Here is a 24,094-nt window from a genome sequence, read left to right on the forward strand (position 1 = left end):
CCTAAGAAAAACCCAGCAGACATGAGAATTTTGATAGCAGGAATTTCCCATCACTCATTGCATTGGGAGGATTTCTAGCAAGACCACTTGGACACATTCATCTGTGTGGTCTGGTTGCCCAACAGCAGGTACTGAGTACGTGGGTAGGACTGTGTGCATGCACAGGGGTGAGGGTTGGTTAGGTTTTGAGTTGAATTTTAGGTGAGTTTTTGGGTTGGTTTGTTTTAATTTTAAAAATTACCTCCCTATCTTCTAATGGCTCACAATGAACTTTGCTTCAACATTATTCATCATTCAAATGGAAGGAGATTAATGGGACAGGTAAGAGGGGGAAAAAAACATATACTGTACTTCCAGGGGAAACAGTCCATAACTTCCATCACCATATCATTCAGGCATTAAGGAATCACACATACCAGCTGTAGTACAGAATATTTTATGTCTGACTCAACCTTTCCCACTATTTGAGAGGAAAAAATTTCATTGCAGGAGAAATTCCTGATTTTCCTAAATAGCATATAACACTAGCTTATTGTGAAACAAAACCTGATGCAATTTAAATGCCAAACCACTCCAAATTCAATCTTCTTTTAAAGCTGTAATTTAATTAGTTCTCTCCCTGGGTATTCCTGGCTTATGAACATCGCAATTTAAAGACCAATTCAGATAATTCCATGTACCAATAAAATTATGTTGCATTTTAATACATTCTTAGCCAGTAAATCACATGTGCTATCTGACATTTAAACTAGACAATGCAATGTCACGTCACTTGCATCCTTCAGTCATTTCTTAGAATTACTTACTCAACCCAATGGCATGGGCAAAAAGTAAGGGCTGATAAGAAGGCAGTGAAAACAACAAAGAAAAGCTTGTTAAAAAACAAAGGGAAACTAATTAGGAACAAAAATTTGATCTAATAAATTATTCTGCATGAATAATGATCAGCTTGTCAAAATTCATACTGTTTGTTCACGAAGCTCACAGTTGGAAACAGGAGGGATATTTCAGGTCAAGAACGAGGAGGTTCTTTGGCAAAAACTACACAAAGAAGTTTGCACAAACTTCTGCCAACATAATACTTAGCTTGAGGCAATGCTTTAACTTTCAGGAGCTCTGAAGTGAATCAATTAGAAAAAAAAAAACAAACACCAAAAAACTTCTGACATACTTACTAAAGGATTCTGGTAGTTCTACAACCAGTTTACTACTCGTAAACATATTACAGACTTCATATGAGAAATTACTGAAACTAGAAAATGAAAAGATCCAAAGCAACAATGTTATTTTTACATGTTTCTCTTCCATTGGTAAACACAACTAGGGACAGCTCCTTAGAAGACAGAGGACAAATTCACTGAAGTTGCTCATATTCAAGATGGCTACTGTCAAACTGGGCCATTCCTGCTCTTCAAAAGCCTGGAAGGAACAAGGCATAAAAGTCTCTATCAATCTTTCTCCCTTGCCCCTCACCCCCAGTCAGAAAGTATCTTCACATAACGTTGCCAAGGCAAACAGATGATGCCATACACTGCAGTATTGCTGAACATAAATAGTAAGTTTCCTGACAATCAGAATTAAATACTTGCTAGGTGCAAGTTGGTAGAAGCTTCAAGACCACCACTCTTCTCATGGCTTTAATACAGCCAGATAAAAGAAAAGTATTATTTTTTTTAAAATATAGAGATAGGAAAAAAACCTTTTTTTCTTGTTTAAGGGGAAAAGACCCCAGCATTTCCACGTGGCAAATATACAACTACGAATTCTTTTTAAAACTACTCCTCAGGAAGAACAAAGGCTCTTCACTACATAATTAGAGAATTTATATTTTCAAGTATGTTTTCTGCATTTTGCTAATAAACTAGAATAAAACTTAGAAGAATGCCTTATTTTTTTACAAGGTTTCTTCTACTTTCTAAAGAAGCACTCTTCTCCCTCATCTAATTTTTATTCTAGAAAATACTAAAACAAAACAAGTAGTTCTTCACCACAATGAGGTCACCACCTCTGATACAAAGACCTCTTCAAAGCAGCTGAATATCGTGAACTTTTGCACATCTAAAAGCAGCTTTAAATATCTATCATTTATCAAGCAATCATGAATCATGCGATTAAACTTCTTTTGAATAAAAGGATTTAAGAAAAACAGTGTATAGATACAATCACTTATCAAGAATTATCTGGATATGCTAAAGTAACATGCCATTCAAAGTATGTTTAAGATGGAACTTCTAGCAGCTTTCAACAAAGGGCTCATCCATCACAAAAGATTCCTAGAAAAACAAAGTTTCCATTTGATAAGCGAAAAGCCCTCAGAGGTACGAATCAAGTAGGTTAAAGAAACAAAGAGGGGTCAAATTAGCACACAGAGAGCAGTTACCAGCAACATCCAGAAGGAATCCATTTTGAGTCCCTTGCTGTTTGGCAATATTAACTAATCACCTGGAAAACATGGAAGAGGTGAAGAGACAAAATTCCTCATTTTAAAACACAAACTCAGGTGACTGCAGCTGAAAGGTGGTTTTTTGTTTAGCTGGCTTTATAGTGTGCTTTTTATTGTGGGGTTTTTTTAAGAGAGAGAATATATATGGATGATCTAACAAAGTAATTTACTTCTTAATTTCTCATGAAACAAATATGGGATGGGACTCCCAAAATTATCAGAAAGCACATTTAGAACACAAGGAAGCATGGATTGTGTTAAGAAAATAAGTTTTAATGGTGCATCCTCTACAACTGAACATTCCAAAGTTCACAGTTATTAAATGCAATTGATGTCAGTTGGACTTCAGCCTCTCCAAGTCCAAAAATCACAGACTGACCAAGGGGAAGAAAGTGCATAACAGCAGAAATTATTTTTTAAGCTTCGTAAGCATCAATTACTAGTAATTTGTAAGCATCAATTTCTAGATACAGAACACTGTCTTAGATTAATTTCCAGTGTGAAAGTCTCTTACTAAGCATTAAAGACATACAGCTGGTTTTATAAGAGATAACACATATTAAAAGAAGCACTTCACTTGTACCAACTTGTATCACATTGGAAGGAGTGACTGATATGCTGAAGGTCAGGGCTGCTATGAGCAGGGACCTCAATGTGCTGACAAAAGGGGCAACAGCAGACAGAAGGAATTCAGAGGCAGATGCATAGTCTTGCACCTGGGATGAAAGAACAGAAGCCAGTACAGACTGCAGGTCAATTGCTTAGACAGCAGGTTTGCAGAAAGGGACACGTGGACCTCATGGACACAAGCTGAATTTGAGCCAGCATGGTGCCCTTCAGCAATAAAAACTGACTGCACTCCAAGCTGCGTTAGCAGGAGCATTACCAGCAGGCTGAGGGACATGGGCACTCCATTTTCATGAGGCTCTATCTGGAGCTGCTCTGAGTTTTCTGTACCCCAGAGCAAGAGACAGACATTGATATATTGGACTGAGAGCAGGAGAAGGCCACCAAGGTAACTGAGGGTTGGAGCACCTAATGTTGGAGGGAACACTGGCAGATCTGGGGGTTTTCAACTTCATCAAAGTTTTGGGAGGCACAAGGAATGCAGATCTTACTGACATCTACGGTTACCTAAAAGGCAGAGAAAATGTAACTACACTGCTCAAAGGTGCACAGCTATAACACAAGAGGCAGAAGATGGAATGGGATCTCTATCCAAACTCAGCCAGACAAAGGCCCCGAGTCATCTGATCTGACTGGGCTTGCTCTGAACAGGGGATCCAGAGATCCTACCCAGCCTATCATTAATATAGAGACACCACAGGAGTTTTCATAAGCAGGGCTATTTCCTCTAAAATCCACTGCCAGTGAGCTTGAAAGGAAAGGTCATAAATCTTCTTTGCAAATTAACAGGGGGATCCATCCAAAGTACAGTCTCACAAACGGAGGTCTCAATGTTTTTATGCAATGAGTTTCTTTTCTCCATAGCTACCAAACACAAGGAAGAAGAAATAACAAGCAACCACATTTTTTGATAAATTAAACATTCCTTAGTTCACCCTAGAGGTTTGTTCCCAAGTGGCTCAAGTTTATAACAGTAAATAAAATATCAATTTTAATAATGAAATTGCTGCCAGAAAATTACAGAATCTATTACATATTTCAGTCAACAGCTCCCAATTCTCCTTGGGAGAGTTCTCATATCACTGAAGACATTACTTTAAAAGACAAAAGTTGAATTCAATTATTCAAAAATCTTTATAATTAGGTTTAGCACCAAGTCAGTTTCTTTTCTCAAGTGCAGTCATGCCAATGAGCACACTGACACAACACAACCACTCATTAGTCACAGCAACACAAATCCCATTTTAAAAAAGCAGTAAATCACACAGCCAGGGATGTATGCAATAAGTTGTGCGCAACATAAAAGCCCCCACTGCTTCTTATTATGTTATGTTCCTGGTTTGCATTTAAAAGTTAGGGTCTGGAAGTTGTATTGAGGCAGGGGTTGGTCCCCTCTCCCATGAAGGAAGTCACAGGACAAGAGGAAATGGCCTCAAGTTGTACCAGGAGAGGATATTGTGAACTGCATATTAGGAAAAATTTCTTCCCTAAAAGCGTGATCAGGCATTGAGAACATGCTGCCCAGGAGAGTGGTGGAATCACCATCCCTCTAAGTGTTCAAAAAACATGTGGATGTGGCATTTGGGGACACACTTTAATGATGGACTTAACAGTGCTGAGTTAGTGGTTTGGGCTTAGAGCCTTATTGGTTCTGACTATACAATATGTGCGCTGATTCTTTTGCATATGCTAACTTCTTCATAAAATTCAGAATTTGAACCATCTGGGTTTAAAACCAACCTTCAAGTGCTCAAGAAAGGTATAAAGCAATTCTAATTAACTCTAAATTGGAAATAAAAAGGCATTGGGAAATAGCAAATCAAGGAAGTCTCTACTAGCAGTAGTTCATGAAACTCAAAGACAGCAGTGGGGAAAAAAGTAACATTCTTTTTAATTTATTCTGCTTTTGATATGCTGTACATAGTGCAATACTCCTGACCACCAAAAAATGCCAAGAATGAGCCATTTTCTTGTTTGCACTACTGCATTCGTGAAGACCCATAAGTTTGAAATAACATACTTCTGCATTTTGTACCAATCTATTCAAAGACTTTTTTGATAGATCTAATTCTAATTACTCTAATACTTTCACCATCAAAATTCAATCCTGCAACAACAAACATATACAATATTGACTTTTTTTCCATAATAGATTTATTTCTACTGTGTGCAGCTCTTATTATTTTTTTTAAAAGCACTGGGGCTATGCTGTGGCAGAAATAAACCTGCAAACAGTAGACTGGGTTTGATTCTGCTTTTGCACTTTCCTAAAAGTGTGTGTCTGCATTCAGAAACAGAAGTCCCTGAGTGCAAAAGGAAATGTTGTTTCTTTCTTGCGTGTTGAAAATAAAACATTGTGTATTTGCAGCAAGTACCTGTGGCAGTACATAGCTTTTACACTTCCACTATTTCCAACCTGTGGATGATACCTGGACATTGACTGGAGGAGGGCTCCGAAGCCTCCATCCCACTCTGAATACAAGTCAAACACAACTTACAGGTATGGAATATTAATCCAAATATTTCCAGGTGGGACGTGCCTGGCCTCGTCTGACCCTTGCTGCTGGGCCAAAGGCAGCAGCTGTGATGTTTCACCTCAGAGATACCTTTGGCCAGCTGGGTGCTGCAGCTGGGCACTCGGAACAAATCCAGGCAGAGTAGGAACTCAGTTTACCTCTGGTGGAAAAGGTTCAGGTGATGGTGAAGAGAAAAGGAGAGGATTCTGCCATAGAGTTGTAATCCAGAGTTTTATTCCAGGATGACAGACCTCTGAATCTTGTAACAGCTCCCAACAGAATCCAGACCGCATGGTCCCGTCTCCTTTTAAGCCCCGGGGACAGGGGGAGGGGAAGGGACAGGTGAGGGCCAACCAGGTGTGAGGAGGGGAAGACTCAAGGGATAAAAACACTTGGACAGGCCAATGAGCCTGGACCTGAGGGGCATCTTTTGAACTTCTGCCAACCACACCACAACCCTGCTGGAATGTTAAGATGGATGGACAGCTCTCAGCAGGAGGGCAGAGGGGGAGGGAAAAGGAGAGGCTGGCACACCTGCGGGGTTGGGATAGGTGAAACAGGAAATGGCATCACACTGCAACAACAGGGATCACAGTTTGTCCCTGAAGAATATCAGTAATAGCGTCCTTATACAACAAGTCTGCTATATCCTGATATTTTGACAGTAGTTAAAATAAACGGAAGGAGAATAAATAAAGCTTACTTCTTTAAGCTGAGGAAGTTCCAAACAGAGATCCCACAATACAGAGACTATAGGACAGAAGTGCAGTTCCCATTGACAGGCAGAAACACATTGCATGAAACAATTACTTCCAATCAGAGTACTTCATCTGAGTTAACTGCATCTGAGTTAACCCAGGATATTGTTATTACTTTGCCAGAAACCCTGTGGGGTTTTGATCAAGTGTAATGTATTAAACATTATAATAAACAGTGTAAAAAAATCTGAATGACTATATACTGTTATTTGTAAAGACTAGATACAGAATAGGAATTTGAAAGAGAATTACAGATTTTTATAGCCTCAAAACAATGCACTGACTGCCCATAGTAACAATCTACAGAGATAAAAAGTACCTATCAAGACAGAAAGATCCAGGAGCCCTTAAAGTACTCCTTAGTTATCCTGCAAATAAAAGGTTTTGAAAATTAGTTGACAGGCATTTTATTCTACAGAGAAAAATTTTACATGTATTTAAGGCTTGCTTGCTTATTTAGGTATTTTTGGGCTCTGAACATTTCCAGATATATGTGTGGGGGAGGATGTTTGCTCCCAGACCCAGTAGAAGACTCCAGCGAGGTCAATGCCACGGAGCAGGAATTACAAATTATGACTCCTAACACCTCCCTCATGCTGCTCTCCAAAGGCAAAGCAGTAGGACTATCAGTGAAAAGCAACATGATTTTGAAATACCAATACCCTAAAGCCATAAATCACAAGGCCACGCAGTTATGAAGGACTCAGAAAGAATTTTGGATACTAACCTGCCTAAGTCATGTCAAAAGAAGGAGAATAAGGAAAACTGATGTAAATGTCACGGGGTAGACTGTCTAGAGCTAAAAAGCACATGCCTTCATCTCTGTCTAAATCAGAGGACCAACCCAAAATAACATCACTTCAAACCCAAAATGGTTTGGTCATTCAAACCAGCAGTACACAGTGCGTCTTACTGCACATACCTCCCACCATTGTACTACCAGAAACATTGACAAATTTCAGTCTGCAGCTTAAACTTCAGTTGATAATAGTAAAACTCATAAGGGTGTCCCAGTTTTGGCTGGGACTAAACCACAACAAAGGGGAATAAATAATATTTATCTCCACTACATATATTTCTATATTGCAAAGTTCAACCACAATAGTCAAGAATAAAAGACTGAAAGCTCAGCTGCTGCTCATTTGTGGTTAACCTTTTTTTAATAGTTCACTAGTTCTGACAGATCCATAAACTTACAAAACTAATTTCTTTAAGAGCTAAGATCTCCTGCTCAGCAAGCAATTATCCCAAGATTAGTGTCTGGTAATTCATTTATTCTCTTCAATGAGCAGAAATAATAGGAATTGGGTTTCTGTGACTTTAAGCAGCTCATGCTCACTTACCACCAGATGCTCAGAGTCATCACAATGAATCAGAGCAGGAAAATACATTAATTGTATTAAGTGTTACTTCTACATTTCCCGCTTTCCAGTCGAAAGTGGAGAACATCTTACCTCATTTAACGTAAGGAATGTAAAAGTAAATGTAATAAGAGTAGTAAAACTATTAAAATAACAGAGTATTTCCATTTTCCTGCATTTCTCCTCTGGTTTGAGAGCTCAGAAAAGCAGACGGCTGCAAACAGAAACTGTAGAATTCATCTTGGCAATTCTCATCAGTAAAGTATCAAGAGCTGATACACACAGGAACTCAGGAGACCTGACAATTTGCTGCTGAAGATCAACAGCACAGCAAAAGCTTGAGATTGTCTAGATAACATTCTTAAGGAGAAATTTGAACCATTTCAGGAAGGAAAAAACCGAAATTATTCTTCAAGCCATTTTCTAACAGAGCAGCACTGATCTTTCCAGATACTGCCCATATACAGGCAACAACTGTTAGGAAAAGAAGGAAGTGGCTCTTCATTTCCATCCAGATACCCAGCAGTGCCACTGGCTGCCTACACCTGTTTAAGCCAAAACCAGGCAGCATGCGATTCCAAACTATTTTCATAGCAACTGGTCTATTTGAAGAGAAATGAAGAGAATTACAAAACAAAACAAAAACAAACCAGTCAAAAAAACATCAAACACACATAGCCCCCCAACACAAAAAAAGGCAGAATGTTCAAGTTAAATAAATGATAAAAACAAAATAGAAACATTTTCATATATAATATATACTGAGCATATATAAAAGTGAGTACCAATGGGATTATAATCAGGTTTTTTTACATCAAAAGGTCAGCAAACAGTATCTAGGCTTTCAGATTGAATTTTTCTATTGTTTTATTTAACCTCTAATACCAACAAAAAAGTAACTACAAATGTCTTGTTACAGCTAAATACCTTCAAGTCTTAACTACTGCAAGGTCTTCTTAAGTGGTTCCCTTAGAATAAGAAAAAGCATTACCAGAATGATTCCACTTGTACTTGGATATATCCACCTAAAACCTAGTTAGATTATTTACCTAGTAGACAGCTTCCTCCGAAAAAATGTTCCAAATTTAATTTACAAATATTTGGTTATCCTCCTGAGATGCAACTAATGCATTTGAGAAGCCTCAAATAGCATATTAGCCCTGCCAACACTTAAAAAATTTGAATGGCAGGTACCAACTGGCATCTCTCAGATACTTTGGCAAAGAATTAGGTCCTGCCATGACAAATTTCAGAGAAGCAATGCACTGCTTCAGAGAGGAAGTGATTTGCAGTTTCCAACTTCTACCAAATGTGGGACTCAGCACGAATTCCCTCTCCCAGAGACAGGACATAACTGGCTGGCATCTGTGTATGCCAGCAGCTCTATAACCATGCCAAGACCAAAACTGGAAACAAAAAGGTTAAAGGGCAGTGGGAGGGTGGGGAGGACACACCAAGCAGCTCTATCTTGCCTCCAAGAAAAAGCTTTACAAGTCTACCAGTACTGGTTTGTAAACTACTTCAACTTTCTGGATGTTTTCACACTGATTTTTTTATTCTTCTTTGTAGCCTAACTTTGCTCATCAAGAAACCACTCAAACATACCTGGAAAAGCTGCCTACAACTACCTCATACATGGAACCAGCTGAAATGGATCCAGCACCTATAATTACAGTCTAACTGTTGGGAGTTATATAAATGAATTTAAGCATTCCTAATACAAGATGAATTTACCTTTTGAGAATCATTCAAAAGTGTTAGCCACAAAGTCAGCATCAGCCTGTTTTCCATATGCCATGAAGTAAAGGTCATACAAGATCACAAGGAAGACCCATCAGCAAATAGAGCTAAATTACTGACTACATACAAGATCAGAGCATCAAAGAGTTCCATGGGGCATTGCTTGCTGTATTGATCCTATCAGGCTCTGATAAACCTTCAAAAGAAAGATAACTTTAGTAATAGTCCCCTAAATATCCAACTAACCAGGTTTGTAAATGTGAACTCTAAGTAACATGGACTGGTGTGTGTGCCATTGCAGATACTGTTAGAGCAAAGACCACAAAGATGTACCACATACTCATGAGGGTAAGAGCACTTTTTGGTGTTCTACAGGACACCTGGAGCTGGATTCCAGTTGCATGTGAGGATGCCTGTGTGAGTGAGGAGTCAAAGCTCCCACTAGAGGCAGTGGAGATCTAGGCAGCACAGCTTGAGTTAACTGTAGAATTTCAGCCCACCCTAAAGTTAAAAGCTGGCATCTGCCCAGCTGAGTAACTCTCTACAAACCACTAAATGTACTCCACAGACCTCCAGCTAGTATAATCTGCCAGATGAATTCCACACCTTGCCAGTTTTCTCCAGGTGTAACACCACTCTTGCATCACTGCCTGAAAATGTCATCCCGCATAATAGTGCAACAAACACAGACAAGCAGAGCAAAGCTAATAAAAAAAGGCATTAATGAAAGCAAAATGCACATTACTGGTACAGTGTGATGCCAAGTATCACTGAATGACTGGCACCAGTGCCATTTAGAAAGACTATCTCACCTCAGTATATATCATGCCTTTCAGAACATAAAAAAAACCCTCCTAAAAAACTATCACATTTGCTTCAGCACTCCCACAGTGACCCAGATAAAAACAGGAAAAAAGGTAAGGGAGAGGAACAACTATATATAGTTTACCCATTATTTTAAAATGGTAGGCCAGCTATAACTACTGAGGGCAAAAAATATACATATAATACTTGAAACTCTCCTTAAATTGGAGACAAGCATATGAACAGACCAGGTCTAAAAGCCTATGGTCTTCTATCACAAAATATTTGTGGGACCCTTGTCTTACACTAAACTGAAATTCATTACTTACAGAATTTCACAGAAGTTATGACCATCTAAGCTAAACCAACTGCACAAAGGAAAGTGCTTCACAATTATGAAATTACTTCATAAAAAATGGAGAGGTAGCTAAAGACAAAAAGTAACTGCCCAAGCAAACAACAGTGCCAAGCAAGCATAGCTGTAATCAGAAGCAGTACAAGTCAGTTTAGCAGACAAGCACTTACACAAGCAAATCTGTGTGGATGCATCATTCCCAATGGAGGGTAGCTTCACAAGATGTCCCACTTTTAAAATACACATATACCTTTGATCTCCTCTTCACCAGCCCTAACAATAAGTGGATGCTCCTTTTTCCTTCCTCTGCATTTACTCTAGTCCTGAACTCCACTCATTTCAACTACCTTTGTGTAAACACTGCTAAGCCATTCTGTAACTACTTCTTAGCCTCCCACTAAACATTCATTTACTCCCCCAATCACAAACTGTTAATCCCACGACTCAACTGATGTCTGTTTCACACAAAGCTATACCTAACACTTCAATAAAAGGTTGGCCACTTATTCAAGAAAAAAGGACTTAATTCATTATATAATTTCACTCTTGGTGGTAAGATTACCTTAAAATGAATTCACCACTCCCAAGCTATGAGTTCTGCACAAAAGATAGGTGGTAGTTCTGACAATAATGGCATAGAGACCCTGAGAGAAAAAGTTAGTTCACGGCCCCTGTGATTTTTTTGTCATGCAATTTAAAATTCATAAAAAGCAAATAAACTGAAAGGCAAATCATATCCTGGGGTGCATCAGGCACAGCATTGCCAGCCAGGCAAGGGAGGGGATTGCCCCACTCTGCTCAGCACTGGGGCATCTTTGCAACAATATAAGAAGGGTATAAAGTGTTAGAGAGCATCCAAAGGAGGCCACAAAGATAGTGGAGAGTCTAGAGGAGAAGCCCCATCTGAGAAGGGACTGAGGTCACTTTGTTCATCCTGGTGGAGACTGAGGGGAGACCTCATGGCAGTCTATAACTTTCTGATGAGGGGAAGAGGACAAGTAGACACTGATCTCTTCACTCTGGTGACCTGAGGGAATGGCCTGAAGCTGTGCCAGGGGAGGGTTAGACTGGATATTGGGAAAAGCTTCTTCACCCAGAGGATGGCTGGGCACTGGTACAGGCTCCTCAGAGAAGTGGTCACAGCAAGCCTGACACAGCTCAAGAAGAGTTTGGACAATGCTCTCAGGTACATGGTGACTGTTGGGGCCACCTTGTCCACCTTACTCTTACCCATTTCTAACTATGACCACTCATAATTATCTTTTAGAGTCCACTGAGCCTCCCCTACTTCACATTTTAGTTTAAACACACAAAAGAAAATCAGTAGCCAAGTTTTAAGCCACTGGAACCAAGTTGTGGTATCTTAGTCACAGAAAATCTTCTCTTTCAAAAAACCAAGTGTGCTGACGAGGAATTCCTGAACAGTTCATGGAGCACTCTATAGATCTCTGCAAAGATGAAGAAAAAGCAGAGCCCTACCCCTCTTTTGTTAAAGCAATGTCTTGATAAAAATAAGGTCTTTTCATTTTAAGAATGCTGTTCATATTATCCCCGTCTTTTGCACAATAAACACTGACCAGCAGCCTCTCAGGCTGAGACTCTACCCAAAAGAACTAGCACAAAAGGATTCACACTGCCTACAAACAGCAAGCTGTGAGAAATGCTAAGATTTATCATCTTCAGAAGACAACATAATTTCAATAGGAAAATTTGCTACAAGTTTTACGTTTCTATCCTTTCCATTCTGATTCTTAACCCAAAACCTAGAGGAATGCTGTCCCATTAAGAACCCAAATCCTTTTTTATCTGAAACTCTGGAACAACCACATAGGTCCAGTTGGAGGCAGTTTTAAGGACATGAGAAAATTTTTCACCTGGGTTTTAAATTTACTGTTTATAGCACCTCTCTTACCTACTCTGATCAGGAAAACATGCACCTGGAATACTGGTAAGTGAGATACCACTTCAATAGAAAAGAAATCTCAATTGCTCAGAGACAGTATCCCAAAGAACAAGCAGCAGAGTAGTTTGTACAATATCCACCTTTCTTGACCTGCATTTTCCCAATACAATTATCCTTAATAAATACAGCTAAATGATCTACAAAATATTTCAAAATATTTTGACCAATTGCTGAAATATTGACATTTTCAGATAGAAAAGTTATTAATACAGTATACAGTTGGTGGCACAGACCTCAATGCAGAGACTGAGCATAACATACATTAAGTTAAATGCCTTAAACCACATATACAAAAGATCAATACTGCAGCATGATGTTGCATAAATTGCATGCCACATACCATTTTCTTTGCCTAATATCAGAAAATGCAAAAAAAGAGTCAGAACACTAGAGTGGGGCCACGCTGACTAAACTTCTGACTGCATACAAAGACTAACGTTGTCCATAACAATTTTGTGCAGTTCTACTCCAGCCTTCCCACTAATTTACCCAATTCTGTCCCAGTCCCCCCACACATCTTCAAGGGTCAGTGATTTCACTGCATGAAACTAAATGTTCATTAAACTGGTTCACTATGAACAAAATACTTTTATATGTACAGAGGTGCAAAAAGCTGATAATGCTTCATGCTTCAATTTGTAAAAAATGGGGTTACTCTGATAGGATTAGAAAATACATCCCAGGCTTGCACATTTAAGCTTCCAGAAAATGTCCTAGTGTTGATTTAATTTTCTAAATCACTGCCAGTACCCAGCTGTGGCAGAAATTATAAGTTGAGAGTTCTAATTTCTTTCAGGTCTGGAATGCAATGCTGGGTTTTGAAGAGCCTAAGCTAAATAAATATTTCAAAGGTAAGAAATTACTTGAAGTTATAAAAGAACAAAGGGCAACTTCAAATTCCCTTTTGTGTGCCAAAATCATAAAGGCTTTCTTTAAAGTACATTACTTTCAGTTTTGTCACACACATGACAACTTAATCCAATGAACTCAAGGGGCCACAGGCAGTATTTTTACAGATAAATTGAAGGAGAATCCAAAAGTCATCATATAAATAGTACACTCAAGATTCAAAAAAATATTATCTAGCTGTACTAAATCAACTTTCTGATAAGGCTATTACTCTGAACCATGACACATACCATTGTCATGTCCAAAATATGCACCACAGTTCAAGTCTCAGTTTCAATCTCATGTGCTTTGAGGTTAACAGCATCTTTAGGTAAGGCACTGCTACCACACCTTCCTTCCACTCCTAAAAGCAAGCAGCACTGTATAGAAGCAGATGTCATCAGCCAATTCCAACCACTTTGAAACTACCACAGTATGCACCAAACTGGAGCACACTGACAACAAACAGGCTCAGTCTGACCAGTGGAACCCACTGAGATTGTTCCAACCCCAGCACGTTTGGTTACAACACAGGATCAAGTAACTGTCCTAGAAAGCCCTGGCTGCATACCCCAAGCACACTCAGTGCTTCCAACTCTTTGGATAAGAGCCACAGCTTGGACCAAGCAAACCCATTTGTTTTACACTCATGTCCTTGCTGCTCACTCTGTATGTGGCTTTGCTGCCATCCGGACTCTAATCTAGAGCAGACTAAGCAGCTCCCTAAGAGACACATGGCTAGTACACACCTGGGTACAGAAAGCAAACTAGGCAAAGGCACAGAAGTCAGCCCAAGGACAACAGGCAGGTTTAGAGTGCTGACACCACAAACAACACAGACAAAAGTCTCCAAAAATACAGCCCTCCTCCAACACCTCAACTCACTCGGGATCACTTGGTAATGAATACTAACCTGCTCTTTTCCTCTTGAATTCTTCGACTCTTAAGCTTTCAATGCAGTATAGGAAGTGCTAAAACTAGGACACCTCTAATTAGAACAAAGTGGGTTTTTTCTTTCTTCAAAACAAACTTTCCTACCTGGTACACAAGAACACTGTTCCATATGGTTTCATATAATGAACTTGTCACTAAGAAAGCTGTGTTTTGGTCCAAAAGAAAGGACTGTTCATTCATTCTAGACTGCAAAAGCTTAAAGGTCACAGTTTATTTAGAACATTATATCATAGTGTTTTATCCTTGCTCAGTCCCAGCACTGATAAAATACAGCTAAAATTATGTGCTACCAATATCAATATATTTCTTTACAATGAAGTAGGAAGACTTATTTTAATTACTCAATGCATTTTCTATTTGCAATGTTTTTATTGAAGCATCTTGAAAAAAATGGCTAAAACCCAGTTTAGGAGCCAGAAGACAATATTTACTGCATGTTTTACAAATCATTTCCCAGAGGAAAACAGCTAGAGACTAAGAAAATTAAATTAATAGTTAACATGTTTTGAATTACTTATTATTCCTCCAATCTATGTTCTTAAAAATGCAAAAGACGAAAAAAAAATATTGGGTACTTGGAAGATATACATAAAGTACAGCTCTGCTGAATAAAACACACTCCAGAAGATAAACAGCCAAAGATTGCACTATTTGTGCTTACTCAGAAAAAAGGCAGCAAGGAAATTGCTTTACAACTTCCAGTCTAAGTACAAGTCCCTACCATGTAAGTGACACCATGTTCCATGGGATTATAGACATGCTGCTGATAACAGAGGCTGTAATCATCCCAGTAATCCCTTCCTGTGTGTGGGAACAAACTAGCACTGATCATTTTTAAATTGGTCCCATCCTTACTAAAGGGCTGCTATTAACTTAGCTATTAGAGCCAGTCATTCCTATCCAGTTCCCACGAAAATTAAAGGCAGTATCCAAAACAGAGCTGCTGCTATTGTAATAAATTATATTTCTGAAATGCAAACAGATAGAATAATTCTGAGAAAACATTCCCTTGTGATCTTGTACTTTCTGTACATATTTGCTGAAGGTTGAACTGCAGTGGTCTAAGGCTGCATGGTTTGTTCACAAAATTAAAGAATAAAAAAAAGTGTGTGGAGGACATAAGAAAGAACCTATATCATTCCTTCACATGAAGACTATTTTAAAACCAGACAGTTATATTATCAGTGCTACATTAGCCTGGATGCAATTAATCACTGCATCTCCTTCCCTGAAGTTCACAGAGCAGAAGCAACTTCAAATTGGGTAATTATTTGCTGAGCATAATAGATGAGCATTATAGATGTTTATTGAAAATCCTTGTTTTCCTTAGCAATGCACAGAAATAAAAGTTAGAATTTTCTGAACATTTTTCTCATTTCAGAGCATGATCTTTGATGTGTAGAATTCTATTAAAAGAGTGTGGCAGGCAGCAGGCACTCAGACACTTGAGGAGGTGTGTGCTGGGGCAGTATTTACTGCACCAGTATTTTATTTACCAGTATTTATGTTACCAGGTGAGGGAAAGGTGGGAGGGGGTCAGCACAAAGCACAACACTGGAGGTGACAATGGATTGACTTCACCTTCTCTGAGACCTTCAAGTGTCAAAAGCCTGGAAGGAGGCAGGAGCAGGGTGTCTGATTACTACTTTGAATCCAGCAAGGGGATGCAGAGATAAGGGAACTGGAGCATCTGAGATGAGTGGCTGAGAGAGGTGGTGTTGGTTAGGTTCAAGCAGGAAAGGCTGCAGGGGGCAATCTCAGCATGCACAAATACCCCATGAGAGGATGTGAAGAGAATGAGCAAAACTCTTCTCAGTGGTGTTCTGACGAGAATCAAGAGACAATGGACACAAATTGAAATAGAGAAAATTCCATTTAAAGGTAAGAAAAATCTTCTTTGCTCACAGTAGCTAAACACTGGCACTTTGGAGGCTGTGGAGTCTCCATCCTTGGATCAAAACCCAACTGGGCAAGGTCATTAGATGCCTGCTCTAGTAGACATTGCTCCAAGTGGAGGATACAGTTTGTTATTACCTCTAATTAACTCAGACTGGCTAAGAGTAAATAGACATATATACAATATTATGCTATCATAGTTTAAGAACAGTGTTTCATTCAAGACTAGTAACTCAATAATATTTAAACTTCAAGTTGGCCTCCAATAACACTCCTTTCAGGAAGCTAAAGAAATCATGATAAAAGAAACTGAACATTATCAGGAAATGGAAAGTGTCCAGAGGCAAGCAGACTGTTGAAAGATGAAAACATGTTTATGGATAGGCAAACACTAAGCATGGGTACAACTTGCTAAATCTAAGAAAAAGGTTACACACTTTGCTAACTTCCCCTTTAAATAGCAGTTATTTAAGGCAACTCAAAAATGAGGAAGGGATCTGAGAAACCTCAAAGAATGGCAGCCAAAAAACAGATGAGTAAGATGGCATTGAACAGACTACAGGGACCAATTAAACAAAACAAAGTTGAAGAGCAAGGAGTAATGCACATTGGAAAACTTCAAAGTGAACTAAGCTTCACTGACTGCAGGTACTAATAATAAGCAGCAAGAAAAACATTATGTTATGCAAATAATGCAAAATAGACAGCACAATGTCATTAGAGTACATCACTCATGCCAGAAAACAGCAAGGCCTCATTTTGTAACATGACACAGTACCTTTCTTCTCTACATTACAGAGAGTTAGAGCAACAGAGATATTGACAAAGAAATAACATTGGGAGTATGAAACGTACTTGGCATGCAACAAAACTGTCATGAGTAGAGTACAGTAAAACTTAGTATTTCAGTGGATTTGTATGAAGGAGATTTTAGAGGATATAGTTTTGTCTGACAGGCAGCACACCAGAGCTCATAACTTGAGGCATGTGGATTTAATGCAGAGCAGTGACAATTCCCAATCATCTTTAGAATTCTATAGGGATGTTTCATCACTATGAAATTCAAGTACTGCCTCTAAAGAAAACCACAAAAATTAACTGGTAACTAGCTTTCAGACTTATTAGGAAGATTATTCTCCCTTACAAAGCTGTTTGTTGCAAGTTAATCCACAGTTGGAACAGGAAGAACTTAACCAATGTGAAATTTAACATAAGGGGAAAAACCACCACAAGAACACAACCTAACTAATCACTCTGCAGAATAGTTGACAAGACTACAAGAGAAACGGTCCAAAGGTACAAAGACATTGCATGTGTGCATGCAAAAACAGTAGTGGTATTAGTCATTCTGCTCTTAACAAAGACAGCATACTACAGAAATTGCCTTCAACTTTCCAGTTTGATCCAATCATCATATCAACTACTCCAGAATCTTCATTTACATAGGTATTTATAATCACAACACCAGGTGATAGGAGTACAAAAATGACTGCAGCTGAATAAAAAGAAACACTATTTATATATCAGGTTAGTTTTCTGGTTAGAACTCACTGTTGGTTCGCTGCTCTGGTTTCAGTAGCCAAGCAAAACATGAGAAAGAAAGTAGACTACAGCAGCACTGATAATCATGTGCACTATATAACCAATTCCATTGTTTCCTTGTGTAGCCATTTTTTTTGTTCAAAACTGAAGTCCAGCTTTTTGTGGAACTACATCCTCCACTGCAATGTAATCCTTACAGACCTAGGTGTTATACAGTAGTACCCCTCCTTGTACCTCACACAAATTATACTTGTGTACTCTGATAACTTCCGTGTTCCAAATCTGACTTACTACTTCTTAAAAAGAAAAGTCAGTTGCTGTCTCATAAGCCACATGACACAGGTCCAGCCTGCCAAGCTTCCCAGTTTACTGGATACAGCAGCCCATAGATGTAGAAAAGTGTGGTTCTGAAGGACAGTTACACAACAAGGACTTGAATTATATCAAAATTGCTGATAGTCTTTATCTCTGGAGGAAAACTCAGGAAGATATCAAAAGATTGAAGAAAAGAGTAAAGGAAAACTTCAAACTCTCCTGTGAAATTATCTCTTGTAGATCTTTGTAGTCATTCAACATTATCTCCTCAGTATCTGAATTACAGCCTGAATGCGAAAGTCAGAATTCTCCTCCCTGCCCTATCGAATTCTCAGCAGTCCAGGGCCAAGAGCTGTGATGGTGCCAACAGCGTTGAGGCAGCCAATCAATCATCCTGATATGCAGATATGTCACCAAAGGCTGCACCTAAGAGAGGCAAGCCCAGAGGCATACAAACACACAGAGAACCAGTCCAGGCAAGGTGAGGTGGTGTTTTCCAGGAACACTGGCTAACAAAGCAAACATGTGGATGCAGAACTCTAACAGCAGTACATGTTCCCTGTGCAGGTGATACCTGTACTCACAGGTGTACTCAATACTTGCACATGAGAGAAAAATCCAGGAGTTACAGAACCAGCGCTGCAAATCATAGAACAACTGCAAACACTGCAAAACATAGAAGCAATTAAAGTAGTGGAACTGGTAATTTTATCTGACTTTTTTTTTTTTTTAATGAAACCTACCATTTTTATCTCTGTTGCCACTAGAATAGTAGAATTTATTTGTCTTTTGAAAACAAGTATGGGTACATATGCACATAAAAACTTATACAACAGAGGCAACTATCAAGAGAGCAAAACACAGGACTAGATGGGGCTCACACAAATATCTGAGATAACAGGACTGGCTCAGTGCCCCTCATCCCCATGTGACAACTCCAATAGGGAAAGGAACCAAGTGCTCTTCCTGTCAGACCCTGGACTGGTCTGGACCAAATCCTTTCCCTTCAAGGGTGACCAGACTACAATTGCATTTGAACACTAGAGGCCAGCTAGGTCTGCCCTATTTCCAAGGACCACAAGCCTCCTGCACTTCATTGCCATTGTTTTTTTCCACCCAACTCATTTCTCAAACACAATGAACTATAAACAATGAACAGAGTAGTTTCCTGAGACTTCAGGCACACCTTTCTAGAAGTTTTATACTTACACAAGGGGCCTTTCCTCTTCTGGAGTTGTGAATCAAGTATTTTTTGAACAAAAGATGGCTACACAAGGAAACAATGGAATTGCTTATATAGTGCACTACATAAGCAAAGAAATTTGATTTTTGCTAATATAAATACCAAAATACTGTGTACTAGTTACATTCAATTTTTTCATAAAAAAGGTGTCCCTTGAAGGAATTTTTGAACCCTCTATGACCCACAAGTTTTTTCCATTAATACTCCTAAATGCAGCAACAATGCTGCATGCTGTAAACTGCCCTGCTCATACTTTTGGTTTCTTCCACTCCTCATCTGCAAGGCAGAGTCACTTCTTGACTACATCTTTCTCCATTCTGCCTCCTCCCTTTTTGTCTTTCACACTGAAAAACACCCACCCATCTACTAACACTAACAAAAATAGCATAGCCGACGACATGTAATGCCCTCCCATTTTGCCTTGCATTTTGACTTTTAAGATATTACACTATGTTATTAAGAGATACCAAAAGCAGCTTTTATTATAACCTACTTAATTCCTCTTTTCAGGAAAAACACCAGGCAAGAGATGACTACTGATTGGTCTCAAAAGAGCAGGCACACAAAAACCTCTGGCAACACATGTGCTCCTAGCAAGAGCTAAGCAATCCTGTAGTAAAAACAAAAAAAAAAAAAAAAACAAAACAAAACAAAAAAAAAAACCCCAAACAACTAACAAACCACAACCAGACCTGAATTCTTTGGTACTGTGGGTCAACTGCAAAATTCCACAGACACCTGTGGTCCTTAAAGAAATTACCTGGAATACTCGTGCCTCTCAAAAAAATCAGCATTTCAGATATTAGAGGGGTAATTTTTTTCCAGAAGGATTAGACTATTAAACTTTGCTTTCCAAAGCAAAGCCCCACAGCAAGAAAACTTTCATTACAAATTCCAGCTTTCCAATTCATTAAACTTGACTAACTCAGTTACCACTGCAGGTTTGAGTTGCAGTCAATCCGAACACAAGAGAGTCAGCAGATTAAGTATTTGAATCAATACCATGGGAATGATCAGGCTAGACTTTTCTCTAACACTAAAATCATAAATGACTTTTCCCTTCCAGTACCCCAACTCATCAAGGTACTTTCAGGAAGGGAAAGGAAAGGAATGCTTTTTATCTGCTGTGCTTTTGTTTACAGGAGACTCCATGGATTTGCAGTCCTCCTTCACATGAACACAAGTCATCTAGTGAAGGCAGCTATCTTGCAGCATTTCCCCCAGTTTGAACCCATTTGGATTTTAAAAAAAAACAAAAACAGAATTAGTGCCTTCTGCATTACTCAAACCAGAGTACGTCTGACAAAGCATAGTGCAGCTGTAACTATTTTTTCCCCCCTCACATCACTTAAAAAGCAATACAGGAGGTGCTGGCTATATCCAGGACTCAGAACTCTTCCTGCTCTTCTAAGCAGGATGCAAACCTTGGCTCTAAAGCCAGGTTCCAAATCCCCACCCCCACCCCCCCCCTCGTTTTCTGCAATTGGGCAAATCTTCAAAAACAGGAGTGAAGCACACCCACAATCTCACCTCACTTAGACATCAGTGATGCAATTACCCTTCTGGAAGGCAGGAGATAAGCTGAAATTTTCTCTTGTTGATTATTTTGACTACTGCACTACCACCTAAAGACCTTTTTTATTTTTTCAGTACAAGACAATTTTTAAGAGATTGTTACTACCAAACAGTACAAAAATTGCTCAGAAAAAGCAATTTTTGCACTTCCCTACAATGAGCAGGCAGAGTATCAGCCACCCATTTGCTCATGCATTTCTGACTGGCCAGGAGCTCCCGGGGCAGCATGCAAATGTTTACAGCACATTCTCTGAATCTCATTCTTCTCCTGTGCAGGCTAAGGAGCCTAGGCACCTACTTCTGGATGTGCATTTCCCTTCTGAGAAACAGGCACTGCCCAGCCTGACGTGCAAACGTAGCTTCCCATCTTCCTAGCTCAAGAACACTGGGGAGTACACCTTGTACATCACTGCAAGCTGTTTAAATGCTGGAGAGAACATCACTTAATGCTCCACCACAGCTTTTCAGCTTTCCTACTTCAGTCTAAACACCTGCCCTGATTTTCTACCTCAGACAAAAATAGTTATTAAGCGGCAGGAGGAAAATCAACTTCTTAACATCTCAACTTTAGGCCCACTTATGCAAGTATTAAGGAAGACATAAATTTCAAAAGGTCTGTAACACCCACTCTGTACTGGAGAAGTTTTCTAGAAGGCTTACAAGTCTGCAAGGCTAGACATTTTTTAAAGAAATGAACAAAAACATAAAAGACAGTGTTTATTTTTCAGTATTTCATTTTAATAATTTAACGATAAACGATAGCAACAAGCTATCGTTTATGTAAGTCAACTTTATTATTTACTATAATAAAATATAATTTTCATTCTGCCCCTTAATTTCAATTGTTGTTATGCCAAGGGCCAAAAACTGCATTTCCTCAACTTACAAAGTCAGAGCACAAGACACTTTCCACAGAAAACTTACATAAAATAAAACAGAATACATGCTCACCTTTTAACTAATTGCCACTTAGTGTCTAAAGTGCTTTAGATCACTAACATGTGAGAGTGCTGTTAATGTCTTTAAAGTTTAGTAAATATCATTAACGTCACTGGTGAGTTGCATGACACTGATTGCAGCAGTAAACCTGCACATCAAAATGCCAGGTTTGGCAACTGTCAAGCCCATTCTCGACACATTTTAAGTGTCACTATACTCCACTCTTAATTGATCGTTTAGGCTAAACTTTAGGCTAACGGGGGCAGGGCAATAAAGGTTTCTGCGACGAGAAGTGTGCATTGTAACCCATAACGCAGGACAGCGGATGCCTAAAGATGCAGTGGTGGAAGAAGCGGGGGCACACCTGCTCCTGTCCCGCAGCTTCTCCCCCGATACCCCGGAGGTGCTGCCGGGGGGCAGAGCTGCGAGGGCGCACCCCGCCAGGGGGAGCGGCCTTTCCCCTCGGGGGTATTCCCGAGTGCTCCAGCAGGCTCCGGCCCGGCCCTCCGGAGGGGTCTCGCTCCTGCGGCCCCCGGGGCTCGGACACTGCCGGCAGCGAGAGCCCCCGGCCGGGACACCTCCTGCGCCCGGGCTGCAGGCGGGGAAGGCCCGAGGCGGAGCGTGCTGGAAGCCGCCCGAGCCCTTTCCCGGCCGCTCCTCACCTGTTTTGAAGACCAGCTGCTTGTCGTCGCTACTGCCGAAGAGCCGGAGCATGGAGACGAAGAGGACCCCGCACGAGTTCTGAATGCCGAAGACAGCGCCGTTGCACCACATGGCGGCCAGCATCACCACCCAGCCCCAGCCGCCCTCGGGGGGCTCCGGCGCCGCAGCGCTCCCGGGGCAGCCCGGGCTGCCGGGGGCCTCCTCCGCCGGGGGCTGGGCCCCGCTCTCGCCGCTCCCGGGGCACCACTCGCCGCCGTTCTCCCGCCGCGGCTCCTCACCCGCCGGCGGGCCGGGCAGGGGGGTCGCGGCGGCGGGGTCTGCCCCCGCGCCCTGCGGCTCCAGCTGCTCGCTCACCGGCGCCATCCCCAGAGCGGGCGTGAGACCCTCCAGGCGTGCCACTCCCGCCTTCCTTTTCCTTCTCCTTCCCCCTCTCCTCGCGACCTCTCGTCCCCCGCCCGCTTCAGCCCCTGGTCGCGGGGGCTGCAGGCATCCTGCGGCGCTCGCTCTGTCTGTTGTCTGTTTATCTGTCCGCCCGCCGGTGTGCGGGACCGAGCGAGGCCAGCGCACACCCCCCTCTTCCCGCCGCGCCGCCGCCGCTTTATTTTAAAAGGGGGGCTCCCTCGGGGGCGTCAGCGACAAGAGCGCTTCCCTCCGCGCCGATTGGCCGCGGGAGGGGAGGAGGGAGGGAGGGGGGCCGGGGAAAGGCAGGCGAAGCTACGCTCCTCTCCGGGCCCCCCCCACTTCACCCGCCGCTCTGGCTCTCCGGTGGAGGGGGTGGAGCGGGGCGGGACCGCGCCGTGGCGGCAGCGGCAGCGAGCGCACCGTGCGGCGGCCGCCCGGGGAGGGGGAGCGGGGAAGCGGAGGGCGAGGCTGGAAGTCAGCGGTTAACGGCCGCCGGGAAGGGGCGGGAGGCGAGCGAGCGCCCCGAGCCTGCACACAGGTACGGCAGAACGGTAAACAAGCCCCTGGCCCCGCTCCCGGGCCCTGCCCGCTCCCCACGAGGCAGGGCAGCTGCGCCCAGCGGTGTCCCGCCCCAGCTGGGCCAGGGGGAAAAGTCTGGCACTCCCGCCCAGGCCGTTTGCAAACAACAAGGAGATAAAGAGAAGCCGCCCTAAAACGCGCACCCTCCGGCACACACGCACACCCTCACAGCCACACGCGCGATGAGAGCCGGCTCCCGGCCCTGCCCAGCGCTCTCGGCCCCTGCGGAGCTCCAGTGCCCACCCTCCTCCCCCAGGGAAGGGCTGCCAGCCCCGGCACAGAGGCGCCCAGCTCCAGGGCCCTCGGGGCATCCGCTGTCCTCCGGGACAGCTGTCCACCTCCTCTTGGGACACCCTATGCCAGGGGACGCCGTGCGGGAACTGCTGCTGCCCAGTTTCTTTGCTTCTTTTTAACAAAGGAAGAGAAAGTACTTGCTCCTGCACACCTCTTGACATGTTTCCCATTTGCACAGAGGCACCAAGTCTTGACCTTTCCTCCCCACAGCCAGGGAAGTGAGAGGATAGGAAAAGC

At 41.5% G+C, this 24,094-nt stretch overlaps 1 protein-coding gene across 2 annotated transcripts in view; it reads right to left on the reverse strand.

Moving 5' to 3' along the window:
- The window catches only part of SLC16A10 (solute carrier family 16 member 10), a 71,773-nt gene extending 48,434 nt beyond the window's left edge, over window positions 1-23,339 (reverse strand). For both annotated transcript variants that reach the window (XR_011681016.1, XM_071438449.1), the window contains exon 1: window positions 22,582-23,339. Coding sequence is in view for 1 of the 2 variants with exons in the window: in XM_071438449.1 (XP_071294550.1) it covers window positions 22,582-22,945 (364 nt within the window). In the remaining variant the exon portion in view is untranslated. The remainder of the gene's footprint in view (window positions 1-22,581) is intronic.
- Between the last annotated feature and the right edge of the window lie 755 nt (window positions 23,340-24,094).

The sequence above is a fragment of the Agelaius tricolor genome, unplaced genomic scaffold, assembly GCF_023055355.1.
Source record: "Agelaius tricolor isolate 1412-34295 unplaced genomic scaffold, bAgeTri1.0.p SCAF_1, whole genome shotgun sequence".
NCBI classification, from domain to species: Eukaryota; Metazoa; Chordata; class Aves; order Passeriformes; family Icteridae; genus Agelaius; species Agelaius tricolor.